Raw genomic sequence first — 21,028 nt, 5'->3', positions numbered from 1 at the left:
AAGGGTCCCCCAACTAAGATAAAATGGGGTCTTTAATCCAGGTTGAGTGACCCGGGACAAAGAACCCCGTCTCGATTTCTTTATCCCGGATGGTTTTTGGGGAGATTTGCTCCCTACCAACCATGACTAAAACTGAGTTCTCCACCGGTGATTAAAAGGAAAAATAATATATTCACTTGACCTTTTTTCGGTAGCAACGCACCGGTGCGTAGTCAGACTTAATGCACGATGCGTGAGCATCCACTGGGCCTACAATGTGCAGCAGTGGCTCAGATGGCTGACCAGAAAAGTACACTTAATTTGAATGGTACCATATATAGTAAACAAGACAAACCACAGTTGGTACTACTCTGTACTACTTGATACATATCTCCACCAAAACGAGACACCCCTTTCCTCTCACTCTCACACTCCCTGAATCATGAGTTTCAAATCTCTAAAAGGTCAAACAAACCTTGACTGTGACGGTGCTATTATATATCATTGCATGATCATCAAGATAAGATCGTATAGTGACTGAGTGAGACATGTATGTACTAACTGGCATTTAAGCCTCGAACTGTGTGTCGTTACGTGAGCTGCCTCCTCTCCTAGCCTCTGAATTATTGAACCGTTTCCAACAGTGTTGGTCTCAAAGAAATTTGACACCAAACAGATTTATGAAGAAAAAAGAATAATACTTGGAATTGGAAAAAGTTGATCTCTCTTTACAATTGGGTAGGGCTCCCCATTTATAGTGACCCATGAGCCACTTTACATTCCGAAAATGTCCTTCCTCAACCACTACATTCTTAGGATATGCCGTACATAAAGGTCATTTGAGGTAACGTGTACAAATTGAACTCTTCCACATGGTCACGTTTCTCACGCCTCTTGTTTTCCAACCTCGAGACTTCATCTTCACGCCAAGTTGATCATCTAGCCTCGAGGCTCCATCCACGATCCGGAATGAACGTCCAGCCTCGAGGCTCCTGCTTCATTAAGCTTTGTTGAGAACTCATAACCTCACATAGTTCTCCTTCGAGTATTGTTCCTCCTGACTAAAGAGTAAAAAGGTAAAAGCTCGGTGCCCGGAACCGACTCGGAACACTCGAGGCTTAGCTCAGTTGGAGTTTACCTACTACTAGTGCCAGTCACCAGCCTCGAGCCCCTCCAGAAGCAAGGTGATGCGAGGGTACGAGTTTTACTATTAGAGGTGTCCCCATAGAACGTGCGAGGTTAAAGGAGTTCTGTTTCTTTTACTGCCAACGCATAACTTGCGAGGTTAAGGGTTTTTTATACCACAAACAGTGCTCGAGGGTGTTCAGGTTTTGGGGATCCCAACAAACAGCAATCTTGAGTGGCTCTAATTGTCGTTGGCCACATCATACCTTGTCACTGGTAGAGAACAGAGCTTTACTCCCGGTGAGGAACCCCCTCTAATCCCGGTTCCCCACCCGGGAGCAAGCATCCGGGACTAAAGGGGGTCCTTTAGTCCCGGGTCAGGAACCGGGACTAAAGGAGGACCTTTAGTCCCGGTGGATAACACCAACCGGGACTAAAGGTGCCTCCTGACATGCCACGATGACCGCACCCTTTAGTCCCGGTTGGTAATACGAACCGGGACTAAAGTTTTTTTTTCTTTTCTTTTCATTTTTTGTTTTCTTTTCAAAATAGGTTTTTGAAGTCGTATTGTACGCTGCTAATTATACATTTATACGCACATATAGTATGTTTCGGTTCAAGCACAATGAACGTATTAAATCACACAATTCAAGCATAGAAATATATATATATATATATATATATATATATATATATATATATATATACATGCATGCATCATATATATATTTACATGCATGCATGCATATGTGTATTTTATATTATATTATTTTATGTGCATATATTACAAAAGATTGCATTACAGTTGTTGTGATATAACAAGTTTCCTCTCATCCTCTAGCTTGGCTTCCATGGCAGTGTTGGGTCGAAGTAGAACTCGCCCTTGGAATCGATGACCTGGTCATTAAAAAATCCGGCTATGGACTCTTGAATTGCTTTGATTTGGTCTCGCCGTATGACCTTTTCCTCCAACCATCGAGCCTACAGGTTTGAATTAAAGGAAAATAAATTAATATATGTACATAAATACATACATATATATGTATAAAGACATAGTAACACAATCAATAATAATAATTAAATGAATATATAGTGTATTTTTAACGTACTTTGAGTCTCTCTGTAGGAGTTCTTTGGGAGACCGCCTTGATAAACTTGCAAACATAGTAACCACAGTAGTTGTTCCCATGTTCCCCTCAGACACCACTTTACGAGAAAAAGATTTGTCATCCAATCTGGTGATCCGGTGAAAGCTATATGTTTAATTAATAAAGATGATGCGATTTAGGGGACTTACTTTCAAAGGGATTACATTCAGTGGCGCTTTGCATTTTTCCATGTGTTGCATCTCAATAAAGGTTTTCCAAACACTGCCCAATAAAAAATTTGCCACGTCATCAGATATAGTTAATTATCATGTTTGTGTGTATATATGTTGCTAGAGATACCGAAATTACCTCTGGATAATATCTATCATATCTTGGTAGTCTTGTTGTGGTTTTCTCATCGAGTCATAGATTATCAAGTGACTTTTCACCAGATCGATGTCCATCAATATCCAGTGATTGCTGCATGTGTTTATAGGATATAACGCATAACACTCATTAATTAACTAGAATCAACATATGAGCCATTAAGGATGATCGACATTATTAACACTCACTTGAAGTTGTAGGGAAAGAGTATATCCTTCTTGTGGCGTTGGTTCACTAAGAAGTTCATGAGGTTACTCTCTGACTCAGACTTCCAATTAGGCTTTGGAGTAACTGGGTCTTTGAATACTATATGGGGATCAACAAAACCAATTTCATTGCAGCCTTCCTTTCTGAGCTCTGTCATTGTAAATCTGCATATATATAGTACTTGTTAGGATAATTTATATGCATATACACACATATGATGAGTTTAATAATAGATCGAAAGAATTATTACTTACAGGCAATAGCAGCTAATGATAACTTTGTCGAGAGAGGTCAGGTGGCATAGTTGATGAAATTCTGCAAAGTCAACATACATAACATCATCGCCACGGAACCAATGTTCGTCTCTAATTCTGACACCAACGCAGAAGTCTCCACCGGTAGACGCCTACATGTACCACTTGTTTAGCAGGTAGATTTGCGTCCCCAGATCACATAAGGCTTGAGGGTTGTATAGACTCTGGCCTAGTACAAATTTTTTCTTCCAAATATCAACCTCCGGCGCACTCTCAATGTTTCCATCACCAAACATCTGGTAAAGGTCGAGACCAGTCTCTTCAATAAATTCACCAAGGTGATCCAAATCGACATCCGGAGGTATGTTTGCCTGATGCATTAATCCTAAATTCGAACCATATTCATTACCAACAACTAGTAGGGGGACTGATTGGTGCGATTGTTGTCCGAGTTGTGCAACTCCTTTCCCTGCCCGCTTCTTTTTCTGTGCCTCAATTGACTTGGTGAGAGTGCGGTCATAGTCCGTTAACGTTGATTTGGGGCTTACGAGATTCCCGCTGTTGTTGCTGGTAAGAAGCCACCTTTTTTCTTAGAATATCTGGAGCTACGAAGAAGTACGGTTTCTCCGGGTTTCTCCTTGCTTCTTGACCCTTTTTAAGTTTGTCATAGAATCTGACATATCTTTTTTATATGCATCAGTTACTTCTTCCTTCTCTTCAGATACTATTTTGGGAATAGCCCTTGGTTTCACGGTGGCTTTCTTTGCCGGCGGGGACTGGTTCTTCGTTTGCGGGGCTGGCCTCTTGCTAGTACTTGGCTTCTTGGTAGGTGGGGGCGGGGGGGCGTTGGAGACCTGCTTGGAGGTGGTGGCAACGGCGTTGGAGACCTCCTTAGAGGTGGCGGCTGCGGCGTTGGAGACCTCCTTGGAGATGGTGTGGATGCAGCCTCGCCTTCCAACACATTGTCATCGTATAGAGCACTATGTGATCTGGCGATTGAACAATTGGATTTAGGTTGGGGGAGGATCTGCTACAAAAAAAGGAATGACATATTATTATGAGCAGATTGTTAATTATTTAAGCCAATATAAATTAATGATGTAGTGTTTTCATCCGCACCTATGGTGAGGTAGTTCAGGAGGGGTGGAGCCGACATCCCGGAATGATGATGTAGCGCTTGCGCCATATAATGAATGTATTCTCTGCTTCTCCTAGAGTCTTCTCGCCATCACCTCCAGGAATGTCAAGAGGCAAATCACTAAAACCTTTTTCAGCTTTATCTATTGAGATGGTAGCATATCCTTCTTGGATTATATTCCCATGAATCCTTGGTGTCTTGGTTCGGTCGATAGGATTAACAAGACCGATAGCCACCTTGATTGTGGAATTCCCCTTCGGAATGTGTAGCTCACACGATGTACAAGGTTCAGTGACGTCATCCACAGGGAAGCGCAGTCCTGTGTCCCCTTGATTTGGTATCTCGTGGAAGCGCAGCTGCTTTTCAACTGAACAGATTGGCTAATGTTGATTCCTGGCTCTGATGCCTGCTTGCTTGCACTCACTGCTATTTGCACTTGCCTTCTGATTTCCTCCTGCATTCTCGCTTCAAGGTTTTTTTCTCGCTCCTGTGCTTCACGCACCGCTTCCTCCAACCTCTGGAGCCGCTGTGCCTCTTCTTCCTTCTTTCTCTGGCGGCTTCTGTAGGAAGGTCTGTCCTGAGGGAATCCATGCTCCCACGAGACACTTCCTTTGCCTCTAGTTCGGCCACCGTTTTCAATAGTCCCGATGGCGTATGTCAGTTCATCCTTCTCTCTGTTGGGCCTGAACGCACCACTAGCAGTAGCTCTCTGAGCATAAAACAATCTTTCTGCTGCTTCTTGCAGTTTTGCGCCATAAACGCACTTCCTGTCTCCTGGTCCAGTGTTCCCCCATGAGCGAAAAACCAATTCTTTGCACGCTCTCCCCACTCGAGTGATTCTGGTGTGAACTAGGAGGTGTGTCATGATATCAAAGAAGGAAGGAGGGAACACCAACTCAAAGCTGACGAGACATTGAACCACATCATTCTGTAGTTTAGCTAGATCAGTTGGATCAATTGCCTTCTGAGAAATTGCATTGAGGAATGCACATAGCTTCACGGTGGCTAGATGTACATTTGGAGGTAGAATTCCTCTTAATGCAACTGGAAGTAATTGCATCATGAGAACGTGACAGTCATGGGACTTTAAGTTACAGAATTTCTTCTCTAGCACATTTATAATACCCTTTATATTTGAGGAGAATCTAGATGGTACCTTGATGTTGTTTAAGCATTCAAACATGATTTCCTTCTCCTCTTTGCTTAGAGTGTAGCTGGCAGGACGTAGGTAATGGCGTCCATCATCTGTCTTCTCTGGATGCAGGTTGTCTCTTTCTCTCAAACAACGCAGGTCCTGTCGTGCTTCAAATGTGTCCTTAGGCTTTCCATACACACCCATGAAGCCTAGCAGGTTCACACAAAGATTCTTCATCAGGTGCATCACGTCGATCGAGCTGCGGACCTCTAGGACTTGCCAATAGGGTAGGTCCCAAAATATGGACTTCTTCTTCCACATGGGTGCGTGACCGTTAGCGTCGTTCGGAACAGGTTGGCTGCCATGTCCTTTTCCAAAGACAACTTTCACATCATTGACCATATCGAGTACATCCTCACCGGTTCGGTTGCGAGGCTTGGTCAGGTGGTCTGCCTTCCCTTTAAAATGCTTGCCTTTCTTTCTTACGGGGTGATTTGCAGGAAGAAATCGACGATGGCCAAGGTACACGACCTTTCGACATTTTTTCAAGAATACACCTCTAATATCACCGAAGCAGTGTGTGCATGCATTATATCCCTTGTTTGACTGTCCTGAAAGATTACTTAGAGCAGGCCAATCATTGATTGTTACGAACAACAATGCTCGCAGATCAAAGTGTTCCTGTTTGTACTCATCCCACACACGTACACCTTCTTTATTCCACAAAATGAGAAGTTCGTCAATAAGTGGTCTCAGGTACACATCGATGTCATTGCCAGGTTGCTTCGGGCCTTGGATGAGCACAGGCATCATAATGAACTTCCGCTTCATGCATAACCAAGAAGGAAGGTTGTAGATACTTAGAGTAACAGGCCAAGTGCTATGACTACTATTCTGCTCTCCAAAAGGATTGATACCATCTGTACTTAAAGCAAACCTTAAGTTTCTTGCGTCATTTGCAAACTCCGGAATTCTCTGTCGATTGCTCTCCACTGGGACCCATCAGCAGGGTGTCTCAACATATTGTCTACCTTACGGTCTTCTTTGTGCCATCGCAACAATTTTGCATGTTCTTTGTTTCTGAACAGACGTTTCAAGCGTGGTATTATAGGAGCATACCACATAACCTTGGCAGGGATTTTCTTCCGCGGACGTTCGTCAACATCACCAGGGTCATCTCGCCTGATCTTATACCGCGATGCATGGCATACCGGGCATGCATCCAATTTCTCATACTCTTTGCCACGGTACAGGATGCAGTCATTAGGACATGCATGTATCTTCTCGATTTCTAGCCCCATAGGACAGACAACTTGTTTTGCTTCGTAGGTAGTGGCGGGCAATTCATTGTCCTTCGGAAGCATCTTCTTTTGGATTTTTAGTAACTCTCCAAATCCCTTGTCAGATACACCATTCTTTGCCTTCCAATGCAGCAATTCTAGTGTGGTTCCCAACTTTTTCTGCCCTGCATCACAAGTTGGGTACAACAATTTCTTGTGATCTTCTAGCATCCGCTCGAACTTGATCTTCTCCTTTTCACTTTCACATTCTCTTTGTGCGTCACGAATGACCTGACAAAGATCATCAGCAGGCTCATCTTCTGCGGCTACCTCTTCTTCAGCTTCTCCCATTGCAGTATCATTGAAGCACGCACCATCGGGAATAATATCATTGTCGTCCCATTGTTCTTCTTCACCTTCTTCCATTACAATGCCGGTTTCTCCGTGCTTGGTCCAACAAATATAGTTTGGCATGAAACCCGACTTGAACAAGTGTGAATGAAGAGTCCTTGAGCAAGGATATTCCACCGTATTCTTACATATGGCACATGGGCAGCACATGAAACCGTCGCGTTTGTTTGCCTCGGCCGCACGTAACAAAGAATGCACGCCGTCAATGAACTCTTGGGAGCGGCGATCAGCATTGTACATCCAATGCCGGCTCATCTGCATTACATGACATAAATACCATATTAAAACCTAGATCATAATTAATTATTTATACAACATGCATGCCACCACAAAAGGTACAAATTTATGAAAGCATCGCTACAATGTAGACAATCCCAACTACCACTAAAAGAACTAAAGCTAAAATACATTTCAGGAGCACAAGGATTTCGCGACCAATCTCAACTAAAACAGACAGATCCCCCGATTGTGCAACATCTTTGGGCTTCTTCGGCTGGATCACTGCCTCATTAGCCGCCGTATCTGCCTGTTGTGCAAGATATTTTTGCACGAGTTCAACATACTCTTCCTCCCAGTAGAAGCCTGAACATCGTCCACTGCCATCCCACTGAAATTAAAACAAAAAATTAGAACTTTAATCACAACCATCATGAAAATAGGTATAAACTAACCATAATCATTAAATACGATAAAATAACTCACATTGCGATCCGGACACTTGTAGAAGATACGATCCTTGTTGGGACCCTCCTTCTTCACTGGTACTCCATCACAATCTTCGTCTCATCACGACACTTGCCGCATGGAATGAGAGGGAGGCCCGGCCTAAGTCGCTTTGAAAACCCATGAGAGGCCGACGACCCGGAAGCAGTTGCCATCTACTCTCTATACTCATTTTTTAATACACTATAAATTTCTCATTTTATAAACAAATAAAATTAAGAAACTATAAAATTATCTATATCTCTAAACAATGATATTTTGAATGGTCATTGTGTTCTCGTCTTTTACTGCGGCAGGTAAGTAATTCACATGATATTTCCGCAAATTAACAGAAGAATGGGAGTGTACACACATAACAATCGATTATCGTTTATATTTATATATATACTACGTTTGGGTACGGTGATTGACAGACTACTGCGACGATATCGGGACGCGTGAATAAATAACCATCCGTACTAGTTGACCTTGCTTACGTGATCATCTCGGCGAGCATTTCTCCACCGGACGGTACCGTACTTGGCCACGGAATAGCTCTGATTCTACGAGGAAGGGAACACGGTCTTCCACAACCGTTGCCGCTCTCCCTCGTAGAATCAAAGCTCCTCCTTGACGTCTGTTACCGCTCGGCAGAGAACATGCTCGCCGAAATGAACACGGTCCGCTAGTTCAACTAGCTACTTTAACCTTCCTTCATGTAAATATGCAAGCTTGAAGTGATTTTGAGCTCAAATTGCTTACAAATGAAAAAAACCACACTAAAGAACCATATATATATATAGGAACAAAATGGGATAAGACAATGATGAAACATGAGAGTATGAAGTTGGTAACCTTTAGAACCAAAGAATCGATGGAGGAATCGAAGAAATCGATGGAGGAATCGAAGAATGGATGGAGAAAGAGCAAGAACACTGCTTAAATTTGAACTTAAGCTCTCGGGCGGGCTCGGGGAGGAAGAAGACGGCCAGCATTTATAGCTCAAAAACATGTTTTAATAAATAACCATCCGTACTAGTTGACCTTGTTTACGTGATCATCTCGCCGAGCATTTCTCCACCGGACGGCACCATACTTGGTCAAGGAAGAGCTCCGATTCTACGAGGAAGGGAACACGGTCTTCCACGACCGTTGCCGCTCTCCCTCGTAGAATCAAAGCTCCTCCTTGATGTCCGTTACCGCTCGGCAGAGAACATGTTCGCCGAGCTGAACACGGTCCGCAAGTTCAACTAGTACGATTTTCTATAATTTTCTAACTATTTTCTAAGTTTTTCATTTCATAAAAAGTTAAAATAAAATGTTTAGTCGCTAGTCCATAGAAATGACCATATTTTGACCTAGCAACGCATTGTCAATTGTCATTGCGTTGCATTGCACCCCGGACCGGACTCCGGACAATAAAATACTATGGTCGATCGATGCCGTTCTTTGTCGTACAGTCGCACGGCGACGGCCTACGGACCCATTCAACCACCAAATTTGTCAGGCCCGGTTGTTCGGGCGTATCGTCAAAAGAAAACGGATTTGCTTCCTATTGCATGGCCTTACATTGCATCTGTCATACCAGTCGGAGGCACTAGTCCCTATACTCATTTTTTAATACACTATAAATTTCTCATTTTATAAACAAATAAAATTAAAAAACTCTAAAATTCTCTATATCTCTAAACAATGAAGTGTGCTATGCATGCTACAAATGAACGGTGAATACTAGTTTTTAATAGCTACTTTAACCTTCATCATGTAAATATGCAAGCTTGAAGTGATTTTGAGCTCAAATTGCTTACAAATGAAAAAAACCACAATAAAGAACTATATATATATAGTGAACAAAATGAGATAAGACAATGGTGAAAAATGAGAGTATGAGATTGGTAACCTTTACAACTGAAGAATCGACGGAGGAATCGAAAATCGACGGAGGAATCGAAGAATGGATGGAGGAACAATGGAGGGAGGAAGCAAGGACACTAGTGCAGTGAGCTTCAAAATGTGCTGAGCTCGGGCTTGGGGAGGAAGAAGGAGACGGCCGGGATATAAAGGGGGACCTTTAGTCCCGGTTGTTGGCTCCAACCAGGACTAAAGGTCCCTCCCAACGGCTACTGCGCCAGACAGAGGTGAGAGACCTTTAGTCCCGGTTGGAGCCACCAACCGGGAGTAAAAGTCAACCTTTAGTCCCGGTTGGTGGCTCCAACCGGCACTAAAGGTCGCTACCACCTCTGTCTTGCGCAGTAGCCGTTGGGAGGGACCTTTAGTCCCGGTTGGAGCCACCAACCGGGATAAAGGTATCTCTAGTCCCGGGCGCAAAAAATGCCGGGACTAGAGCCCATTTTGGCCGAGGATCAAAGGTCTGTTCTTTACTAGTGTGTCTTGGGCTGCTGGGTCATGTTGTGCACCACGAGTGCACGATCAGACATCCTGCATTGTTAAGTCTTCGGTGATATGGCTGCATTGCTTCCTCAGCTTGTCGGCAACTGCTTCCTGTCTGCCACAGTGCAATTATTGCATGGTATCAAGGTAATATAGTGACTGAATGAGCACTTATAACATGCATTTCGGCCTCCAACTGGTCATTGTGCGAGCTGCCTCCTCTCCTCACCTCTGAATTATGGAGCCATATCCAACAACAACCTTGACAGTGATGATGATGACGATGACGATGACGGATGATATATTATTAATAATCATCTTGCACTGAGGTGAGTGAGCAAAGTACAAATATCAATTATGGAGGAATGGATGGTCAAGAGGGAGGAATTGTCAATGTTTGTCGAACGAAGAAAACTTGCCACCTTCCATCAACCAAATGAACTTTAGAGACGCCTTGCATACTGGGCATGGGAACTTTCTGTGAACACACCAGCCGCAGAATATCCCATATGCCGGCAAGTCATGCAGGGTACTGGTACCAAACATGCATTTTGAAGTTTGTCTTTGTAGCTCGGTCGTATGTCCATACCCCTTCCTCCCAAGAATGTACCAAACACTACCGAACAGAGCATCTTTGCCGAGGGCCTGAGGATTTGCCGAGGGCAAATGCTCGGGCACTCGGCAAAGGGCCTTTGCCGAGGGCCTAGCCCTCGGCAAAGAACAGCCCTCGGCAAAGACTCTTTGCCGAGTGCCAGACCCTCGGCAAAGACAAGCACACGGCAACAATAATTCTTTGCCGAGGTCTAAGCCCTCGGCAACAGCCGGCCCACGGCAACACCGCCTGACACGACGTCCATCCCCTGTCGTCAATCTTTGTCGAGGGCATCACCGTTAGGCCCTCGGCAAAGACTTTTTAACCGTTTTTGAAAATTTTCTTTTAAAAAAGTTGTTGCCGAGTGCCCCTGGACCAGCACTCGGCAAAGACAGTCTTTGCCGAGTGCCAAGCTGGCACTCAGCAAATTTTCATTTTTTTTTGTTTTTTTGACCCCAAATTTTTTGTTGGGCCCACCTACATTGTTTACAACTTCATGTTCAAATTTGGTGCTTTTCTAGTTTTTTGTTATATTTGGTTGATTAATTTGATTATGTTGAATTTTTGTACATAATTCAAATTTGAACTGCAAGTGCATGGAATATTGTAATTTAGTGCTTCGAAAAATGTTATTCATGGTATTTGGTGTATGTTGAGTCTCTATCCACGAACTCGCAACAAATTTCGCGCATCTTCTTCACGTAACATGACGAGCCACTTGCCGGAAAAGTGTTTTAAAATTATATAAAGTCCATACGAAGTCCGAAAATCACGAAACTTGTCGAGGTGTCATGTTATCGCATGTGTAGGCTGTGGTAAAAAAATTGAGAATGTTTCGAGCAAGTTGCGACGTCAGATGCATAAAACCCAGACATCTCCATGGCGGACCCGTCCCGCGCCTTGCTTTCCATTGGCTGATTCTCTGTTCCAGGTACAAGTCAAGTGGTCCGGGGATGGATTCCTGGTGAAGAGCACTTTTGGATTATATAGTTGTTGCTTTGACTACCCCAATACCCAGGATTAAAGAAATACGATTCCTAGCGCTAGAAAAATGCATATATAGGGTCCAGAATTCATGCAATGGAATGAAATAAGGGTTTAAGCGGGGATTAAAGAAAAGGTAATATCCTCGGGAAAGGCTAAGCACATTCGAAGACAGGCTTTCTATTTCGCATTCTCTGGCGGCAAGCCAACTGGAAGCAAATGGGATGAGAATTGCTGATATCCTTGGTACTGTCAAGTGCGGATTTCATGAGTTACTGTGATTGCATAGCGGATTTCACATTTCCAGTCAGTACGCTTTCAGGTGAAGCCTTGGGGCAGAGATCATTTCCTCCACCCACTCCAAATTCAAGTACTGCAATGACGAACAGTGGGATCAACTATACCTCTTCAACTATACCTCTGGTTCTTCTGGCATATTTGATGAGACCCGTTCTTTTTTATGCAAATTCCTTGATTGCGTAGCAGTTATGGATATTTCCCCAATCTTTCTTGCTTATGAAACATCTTTGTAGATTGGAAGAGTTCCACTAGGACAGCAAATCAGCTACTTCGAAAAGACCAGAGCTCAGATACTGGAGAACATGGAGGAGGAAGCAGCAAGTGATTTCTTCAAGACGGCGCTCTTCATTGTAGCTGCAGGATCCAATGACATTTTGGAGTATCTTTCACCTTCAGTACCGTTCTTTGGACGAGAGAAGCCTTATCCTTCATACTTTCTGGACGTGTTGGTTTCCAATCTGACATTTTATCAGAAGGTTCTGCCAATTTATCCCTACTGTAGTTTTGTGTCGCTTGCTCTTGTTTGCTGCTGACCTCTATTTTCTTTCCCTCGATTAAGAGGCTAAATGAACTGGGTGCTCGAAAGTTTGTTGTGTCCGACGTCGGGCCACTCGGTTGTATACCGTACGTTCGTGCTCTGGAGTTCATGCCTACAGGGGAGTGTTCAGCATCCGCGAATCGAGTCACTGAAGGTTACAACAAGAAATTGAAGAGGATGGTCGAAAAGATGAACCAGGTCGCGCCCCCACCCCCGTCCCACGCCCCGATAGACCCGCGCCCCCCCCCGGTGGCCCCCCGCGCGCGCCCCAGCGGCCCCACACCCGTGCCCCAGCGGACCCGCGCCCCCGCTCGCGCTCTGGCGGCCCCGCGCCCGCTCCCCGGCGGACCCGTGCCCGCCCCTGGGTCCCCGGCCGCCGCCCTGAGCTCGCCGGCGCCCCGGGCTCCGAGCTCCCCAGGGACAGTGACCCGGCCGGCCCCGAGCTCCACCGCCGGCCCGAGCTCCACCGGCCCCGCCGTGCCCTGCGGTCGGCCAGCAGAGGGAGAAGGAGAGGAGCAAGAGGAAGAAAGAGAAGGGGGAGGAGGAAGAGGAAGAAAGAGAAGGGGGAGGAAAGAAGAGGAAGGTGCCGACCTGACCGCCCATCGATCCTCGCGCCGTTCTGACCGCCCGTTGATCCTCACGCTGCTGCGGCCATCCCCGCCGTCGTCGCCGGCCCTCGCTCTTGCCGTTCTTGCCACCAAGGTAAGCCCTACCCTTGTAGTGTTAGTAGTAGTAGTAGTTAGTAGTAGTTAGTTGTAGTGTTAGTTGTAGTAGTTAGTAGTGTTAGTTGTAGGGTTAGTAGTAGTAGTAGTTAGTAAATAGTAGTAGTTAGTAAGTAGTGGTTGTTAGTAGTAGTTTACCAACCGGGACTAAAGGGTACGGCCACGTTTGCTCGGCTAGAGGGCCTTTAGTCCCGGTTGGTAACACCAACCAGGACTAAAGGTCCCTCTTTAGTCCCGGCTCGATGACCCGGGACTGAAGGTTCCACCTTTAGTCCCGGGATCGTTGTCCCGGTGCGGTAACCGAGACTAAAGGTCGTTACCGCCCGGGACAACAAGTCCATCCTGTAGTAGTGTATTAAGCCTCGTCGAGGTCTACAATTTTGTTATAAAGTTTCTATTCATCCGATATCAAATGAAAAAGTTGGTACTCAAAACATACATCCATTAATCTAATCGTGCAAATCCTTACCACAAAATGAAAAACTAGCATGTGTCGTGTGTTTGTGACCCTAAACAATCACAAATGAATAACTTATCAACTTCAAAATTTAGACGGTGAAATCCCATAAAAGAGAGATAACTAAAATAGAGGTAGCGCATGCAGGGAGGGCAGGCCAGCACGTGCATGCAAAGGTGATTAGAATAAAAAAAAGCGGAAGTTACTGCATGGGAAGGAAGTCCAGGCTAGTCGCGCTAATCACGCATGCGGATCGGAAGGATAGGAGGGAGCTTCATTAGAAATGATTCTACATATGGAAAATTAGAATCCATATATCTTAATATTTCCTTTTTTTGAGTGTTAGGTAAGTTTTGTATGGCTCATTGTCGTAGCTGATCAGGAGTCTAGGCAACCTCAAGGGTATATATATGTGCACCCCGAGGCTTGCAAGATTTTTTCTCTCGATTAATCAATACAATCTTTGGGCGCCACGCCAACCAAACCCTTAGAAGTAGGAGTAATGTGGCTTTTCGGCGAGTTTCTTCTTGCGCGCAGGGCTGCATCAGCTTCGATATCCGACGAACTTGTAAGTACCATCACCCAGTCATTATGTTATCTATATTAAATGTTTCTAGGCATCATCCAATATTCTAATCTTTTATCTTGTGGCTAGTTATCTGAGTTATCTTAGAATGTAAATAGAACTTTCTAGGCTTTGTCCAATATTCCATTTGTCTTCGACGTTGCTCACAGTTATTTAACTGCTTAGATCTGCTTAGGTTGTTCTCATCGGCTTTCTAGTCTTGTTTAAACGTTCACCAGTTATCTGATAGTATCGGCTAGTTCGACCTTGCATGCTTTTATCGCTTTATCTATACTAGGTCCGATAGATCTTTACCCCTTCCCGTCGTATTGCTAGCAATTGGATCCCTAACGTTAGAACGCTACTGTTGAGAGCCGATGCATCGATTGAGTATCATCCATATCTCATAGAATGTATCGTGGTTAATGGCCATTTAATGAAATTATAAAGGATAATAACGATCATGCTTTCGGCGTTCCAAAAATCAATCAAGAATTCATCATGGTTGTGCAGTGTATGGAAACCTTATGGTAATAGTTAGATGGGAAATGCTAGGTACTTCACAAATCATGATCGATGGATGTCTAACAGTGTTGAAAGAGATTGGAATAAAGCAGACTCACCTCAGACTATTATGCACCATGTCTGAGTGACCCACCTCACCTTGCAAGGTCACTGGTCTTGCCCTCGTGGTTGACACGCATCAGGCCAGCACACAAGCTGTGATGTTGCCAGCAGTGGTCAGTACACAAATCTATCTACCAGTCGGATCCAAGGGCGTGCTTGAACATGGAGATGTCTTGTGATTGTCAGGCACCATACATCCTCTCTCAGTTTCACTCCGCCTCACACACGGATAGCACACCAGGGACCCAACACCATGCATGCCGATTTCATATTATTAATATTTATTTTTTGAATGGTTGTTGAAACTATATAGTTTGTCCAATCTCACGTTTCCGATTATAAAAACTAACATAAAGAGATCGACCAAGTTTCTTTGCCCCCTTTGGCTTTCCTACTAGGATTCGGAATCCTCTTTTGCATGACAATCTTAATTATCTCCCATAGTCCAAAACTCACAAAACATCAAAAATCCGCCGAGTATAAATTAAGTAAAAAACATGCACACACAGATATTAATAAAAATCATGTTTCAAAAAAATTGCTAAGGCCAGAGACAATACATAAACATATTAGACTGCTCATGACACATATCACGGTGGACAGTGTCTGTGTCCTTATTACAAGCAGCGAGAGGAATTAAATATGCTTGTCACCACACACACACGCGCGCACAGATGCACGACATACATATAGTTGAGACCAACAGATGGATCGACTAGAGGTGGCCCCATATGGTGAGCAATTTATTGGAGATAAACATTAACATAACTTGACCATAGCTTGAAGCATAGCAACATATGCCTACAAATGGCATTCATGCTATCGTTTTAGGCTTGTCCTTCTTCCATCTTAGCAAGCACCGCCATTTCTTCCATCTTAGCAGCAACTGTCAAATTGAGATATGGAAATCCCATTAGCGCATGAGTTAATTTTGTAGTGGAAATAGAGTACAAGATGTCTTCATGATGTAAGTAATATGCCTGAAGTTGTGAGATGGGAAGTGTGCATGGAAGGCCACACGTACGTATTAGTCCACGATATGCTACAAAGCTTGTTGTATGTACACATAACAAATTAAATGCATTGAATAGAGTGAGTTTAACGAATTTACCAGAATCGGACAGAACACATGGGAAACAGCAAGTGTTCTTGCAGAGTGAGTCGGAGCCACCTGCAGTAATACAAGCAAACAAAACAACATGCTTTTGCCCGGGCGGATATGCAGCAGCTGCACTCGTCCGCGGTGGCCGGGTTAACATTGAGGCTCAAGATGACCAGGCACATGATCACCATCAAAGTGGTAGTCCTCTTTCCCTCCATTGCCTCCTGTTGCTGCTACCTTCCTTGGTTACCTAGCTAAGTTTATTGGTTTTGTGTTGAGAGGTGATTCTTGAATGGATGTTGCCGGCTGCAATTTATAGGCAGCTGCGCTATGTGATGATATGGACAAGGTAGGTGCAAATGGGTGGTCCTGACATAGATAAGGTGTGAATGGCTGTCTACTTGTATAGTATAGCTCCAATGTACGTATGTATCTTATGCATGTATACAGTTGATGGATGTACAAGTTTGTTGCGCAAACTCTGAACCGACTCTTCATAACATGTCTTTGTTACCAAGTAATTTTACTTTTGCACGTTTCAGCCGAGAGGCAGAAGAGAATATTTTACAGAGAGGGCAGAGAAGGGGATTGGCGGAGGCGCCGTGGTAGGGTTCCCCGTGTCGCTAAGATTTTTTCATTTTACATGTGTGTATAGATCACTTCGTCGTGCGGCGCCCGACTCCAGGTTGTACCCCAGCAGACAGCGTTCTGTTTCTCTGCCTCCAATGAGCATGCATGCCTCCACAAGGACCACAAGACTTAGTAAAAAAGCTAAACTTTGCAACACGATGTACACAGAATTAGTAGCTATATCTATATATGAAATTCATCCTAAAACTGATAGGTGGAGAGAAGTAAAAAATACCTATTTGATTTCCTATCTGATTAGAGGAAATATGGATGGATCGGTCGCAATTAGCGAAGTGGCTACAATTGACATAAAAGGTGTGCATTGCATTCACCAAGAAAAATTGAGTTGCTACTGAATCTATGAAAAAAAATGAGCTTACGTTATATATACACTACAGGAACTGCTGGCTTCCCCGAGTGCCAGTTGCACTCGGGGAAGGCCCAGTTGCACTCGGGAAAGCCTTCCCCGAGTGCAACACTCGGGGAAGAGCCTCCGGCTAATCCTCCCACGGGAAAGGCGCCTTCCTCGAGTGTCGAAAATCATGCACTCGGGGAAGGCTTTGCCGAGTGCCGTGCTGGCACTCGGGGAAGACTTGACGCCGTTGGCCGACAGCCGACGCCGTTTTCTTTTTTTTTCTTTTTTGATTTTCTTCCCCGAGTGCAACACTCGGGAAAGATTTTTCAATTTTTTTTTAAATACTCTTTGCCGAGTGCCGCAGCTCAGGCACTCAGCAAAGAAATTTGTTTTTTTTAAAAAAAAATCCCTCTTTCCCGAGTGCCACAGCACAGGCACTCGGGGAAGCCACCTCTAAAATTCTTTTTTTTTGTTTTTTTGCTTTTCCATGTAAACAACAAAGCATATATATATATATATATATATATATATATATATATATATATATATATCACAAACCACAAATCAACACCAATATGTCACAAACCACATTTATATATCACAAACGACCAAATTTGTCCGAAATCCACAATATATTACAAACCACACGTTCAAAAGTACCCTAAAAATATTACATAGTCCTCATTTATAACACCACATTTATAACAGAGATATTTTCTTTTGACATTTCAAATATTACATACCGACATAGCCAAACAATACACAGTATATAGCAGCAAACAGTGTGAATGGAATTGAGGCGAACAGCGCTCCGAATTTCCCTGAAACCACAAAATGAGTTGAGAACCAGAGAAAAATTGGTTCAGTGTCATTTTATTGACTGTACTGACAATAATATTTCACCTAGGATGGAGAAGAAGATCATGAAACCAGCGGAGATCTGAATGACTCTTCTGCTACCAATCCTGGTTGATCCTAGGAGACCGACGTTCTCCCTGTTAGGCAAAGTAATATACATGATGTCAGGCATGGCATGACACTGGAGATCTGGATGCAAACTTGTTGTGACAAATAAGCAGACACACTTACACAGAGACAGTAGCGCCGCTGGCAGTACCAAATAGCCCATCTAATAGCAGCCCGATTCCCTGATTTTTCACATGTCAGAAGACAGAAAATAAATATTAATCTTCTCATAGAGGAGTCACCAACAAGATAGTATCTCAATGTTTCTTAGTGTATGACAAGAACTGACCTGCCATCCAATTCCCCTGCTCAGGACAAATGGTGGTGGGGGCGTCGCACTTGCCAACCGGGCAGCAGCCTTAAATGCTCCGGTAGACTGCAATGCTCAAAATAGTCAGACAAATAAGTTCAGCACGATGTCAAGTAACTGCATTGTCTATGCTGCTAGAGATCACATGGAGTAATGGGATGTTGTGGCGCCTGGAACCATTTGCCCCCATCTGCTATTTCTATCTGTGCATTTGAGGGCTGGGGGAATGGTATCCACTAGTTTTTCTCATGCCCCATCTTTTCTTCTCTCTTACATTCTACAACAACACTATACTATAGTTCAGGTCTCCTTTGGCATCACAATAACTTGAATGTAAATATTCAGTCACATAGCATTCGACAACATTTCAAATTTAAATTTTTAGATGTCATAGTTCAAATAATTTGAATTTTCGCAAGTCATACTTTTTAAAACACTAAAACATAGTTGATATGATATGGATCTCGAGTTATTGGGTTAGTTGCAAGAAATACGACCGTACACTTTGTTTAAATATTTGATCCTTTATTTAAAAGTGAAAGCCACTTTGTCTACCCAAAAGCATACTGTCATGTAGGATTGCACAGATGGGAGACCCCTCAAACCTCCCCCAAATTTGAGAGAGAGATGGGTGCACAGATGAGTGCTATTAGATTGCTGTTTTGTACAATGAGGAGAGAAAACAGACGGGGAAGTGTTTTAAGGGGTTTCCTTGGAGATGCCCTTACCTCTACCAAGGACACCACCACAGCAGCCATCATGCCGAATGAATGATCTGCGCTGAAAGTCGGGGGACCCCATTGCAGTGGGTAGGGAACATCAAACCTGAGGAGATCAAACAAGTTCATTCCATAAGTGTGAAAGAATGAGATGAAAATAAAGCAATGGTTGAAGCATCAATCTACAGACCATGGCATGGTTGTGATGAGGTTTGCACGGTCAGTTCGGCAGTTGAGTTGGGTGACCTGCGAACTATGTTTGTATGCCCCACTCACAGTGAGGATGTGGGCATATAACCAGACAAGTGCGATGGAGATGAGCACTGAGAACCTCTCCAATATCGGAAAATGGCACACTTGTACGTGCTTCAGATATTGGGAAAGTGCCACAAACAGGACAAGCATCGGAAGACCAATCTCCACACACGTTCCAATCTAAGAACATCAAATCGACTAATGAGCTTCTGGGAAGAATACTGATATACACTACTATAATGCACATTTAGGCTACAGTCCTTCATAGTAACTGAATTAATATGATTTAAACGAACTTCTCTAAAGCTCCCACGTAAGAAACATATATTCTGACAGTACAAGCCACGTATTATTGATAATGATAAGAGCAAATTATTAGCTGAGCCTTTACCACTGGGAATCCTCTCTCGAAAAGACCAAGCCCCGCCAATGCAATAACTGGAACCATCCCAAGTGGGCTGAAGAACCTGCAACAGGAACACCAAAACAACATCTTACGATTCCTATCGTCAATTCAAAGGTTGCAGCCATGTCACACTGCTTTTGGCTAATTTCACCCATTGATTATCATATCGGCATATTTCTTTTCCTGAATGTAAAGCCCAACACATATATCAAGCTAAAAGTTACACACATAAAGAAACAATGACTGTTAGAAATACACCTTGTATGGAAGTTGCAACACAAGTAACCAAACCAGTGGCAGGGCGGGGGCTGCGGGGGCGTGCAGATGACCATAAACCATTTTTGAACATTTTACAGATGATATGTGCTGTAAACATACACTTGACATAGAAACAGTGGAGAAGAATATAGAACGTTTGCAGAAGACAATTGTTTTAAACACCAAATCAGTTAAGGTGTGGTCCAAAATATTGCATAATAAAGAGCATACATATGTATGCATGAATGTTGCCTTGCACTTCAACATGGAGAAAATAGAATATGAACAATCAAACTTTTGTCACTATAATCAATATTCAGGTCTCAAGATTGCTAAACTGTCTACTGCATATGAAAAGTTTGAACTAGCATCAGCAGAAGGCAAACCTCGAGAAGCAAGAGCCCCACGACAGCGGGAGTTTGGATTTCGCCTTACGCTCGCGAGCCCAGCCGACGTCTTCTGCAATCCCTCCGCGAGAAAGCCCTGCGAAAGCAAGCAAGAATAAACACCGCGCGTTAGATTCCAAGAATCACAGACACACTCCATGCACAGACGCTAAAAACTACCAACGCCTTGAGCTGTCAACATGGCCACGATTACGCGCCTGGAAGCAGGCGGCGTCGATGAGTCCGAACGCGGCGATGTCGAGCCAGGCCTCCCAGCCGGAGGGCTGCTTCCTGCCGCGCGCGACGGCGAAAGCGACGAGCAGCGCGGCGGCGGGGAGCAGGCGCAGCGCGGCGACGAAGAATGGACCCGTGCGGGGGATGACCCCCTTCATGGCCACCATAGCCGTGCCCCAGAAGAAGAAGGGCGACACCAGGGATGCCCACTCCCAGAGCTCCCTCCCCGCAGGGGATGAAGCCGTCACTCGGGGCCGGCCGCAGGGGCCGGGGAGGGGGCGCGACGGCCGGAGGGCGAAGACGCGGAAGGGAGGGGCGGCGCGAGGGGAGGGAGGAGGGGAGAGAGGAGGGCGGGGGGGAGGGAGGAGGGGGGAGGAGGGGGAGGGAGGAGGGGGAGAGGAGGGAGGAGGGGAGAGAGAGAGGCGGAGGGGGAGCGAGGGGAGAGGGGAGTGGGGGGGGCGATGGGCCGGAGAGGGGGGGCTGGGCGGGGGCGCGGAGAGCGGACAGCGGCGGAGGGGGCGGCGG

At 44.6% G+C, this 21,028-nt stretch overlaps 1 protein-coding gene, 1 long non-coding RNA gene and 1 pseudogene across 4 annotated transcripts; 1 reads left to right on the top strand and 2 right to left on the bottom strand.

Moving 5' to 3' along the window:
• Positions 1 to 11,897: 11,897 nt before the first annotated feature.
• On the top strand, positions 11,898 to 14,515 carry LOC136534720 (GDSL esterase/lipase At4g16230-like; annotated as a pseudogene).
• A 924-nt stretch (positions 14,516 to 15,439) lies between these two features.
• On the bottom strand, positions 15,440 to 16,101 carry LOC136534722 (uncharacterized). The gene is made up of 2 exons (XR_010778792.1): positions 15,994 to 16,101; positions 15,440 to 15,768 (listed from the first exon to the last, which is right to left on the bottom strand). It is a non-coding gene; the product is annotated as an uncharacterized lncRNA (long non-coding RNA).
• Positions 16,102 to 17,545: 1,444 nt separating this feature from the next.
• Positions 17,546 to 20,788, bottom strand: LOC136534721 (nucleobase-ascorbate transporter 2-like). 3 transcript variants are annotated; one of them, XM_066527102.1, is made up of 9 exons: positions 20,454 to 20,788; positions 20,270 to 20,366; positions 19,611 to 19,686; positions 19,155 to 19,399; positions 18,974 to 19,070; positions 18,225 to 18,311; positions 18,059 to 18,117; positions 17,873 to 17,964; positions 17,546 to 17,790 (listed from the first exon to the last, which is right to left on the bottom strand). In XM_066527102.1, exons 1-9 carry the CDS (start codon positions 20,668 to 20,670, stop codon positions 17,705 to 17,707), a joined length of 1,056 nt encoding a protein of 351 aa, XP_066383199.1. In that variant the 5' UTR covers positions 20,671 to 20,788; the 3' UTR covers positions 17,546 to 17,704. The 3 variants fall into 3 exon arrangements, with proteins under 3 accessions (XP_066383199.1, XP_066383200.1, XP_066383201.1); XM_066527103.1 differs by having other exon boundaries at positions 20,484 to 20,788; XM_066527104.1 differs by lacking the exons at positions 18,974 to 19,070; positions 19,155 to 19,399.
• Between the last annotated feature and the right edge of the window lie 240 nt (positions 20,789 to 21,028).

Source organism: Miscanthus floridulus, unplaced genomic scaffold, assembly GCF_019320115.1.
Source record: "Miscanthus floridulus cultivar M001 unplaced genomic scaffold, ASM1932011v1 os_2218, whole genome shotgun sequence".
Lineage (NCBI taxonomy): Eukaryota > Viridiplantae > Streptophyta > Magnoliopsida > Poales > Poaceae > Miscanthus > Miscanthus floridulus.
Note: the sequence above shows the minus strand (reverse complement) of the source record. Positions and strands in the feature narration are given on the sequence as shown.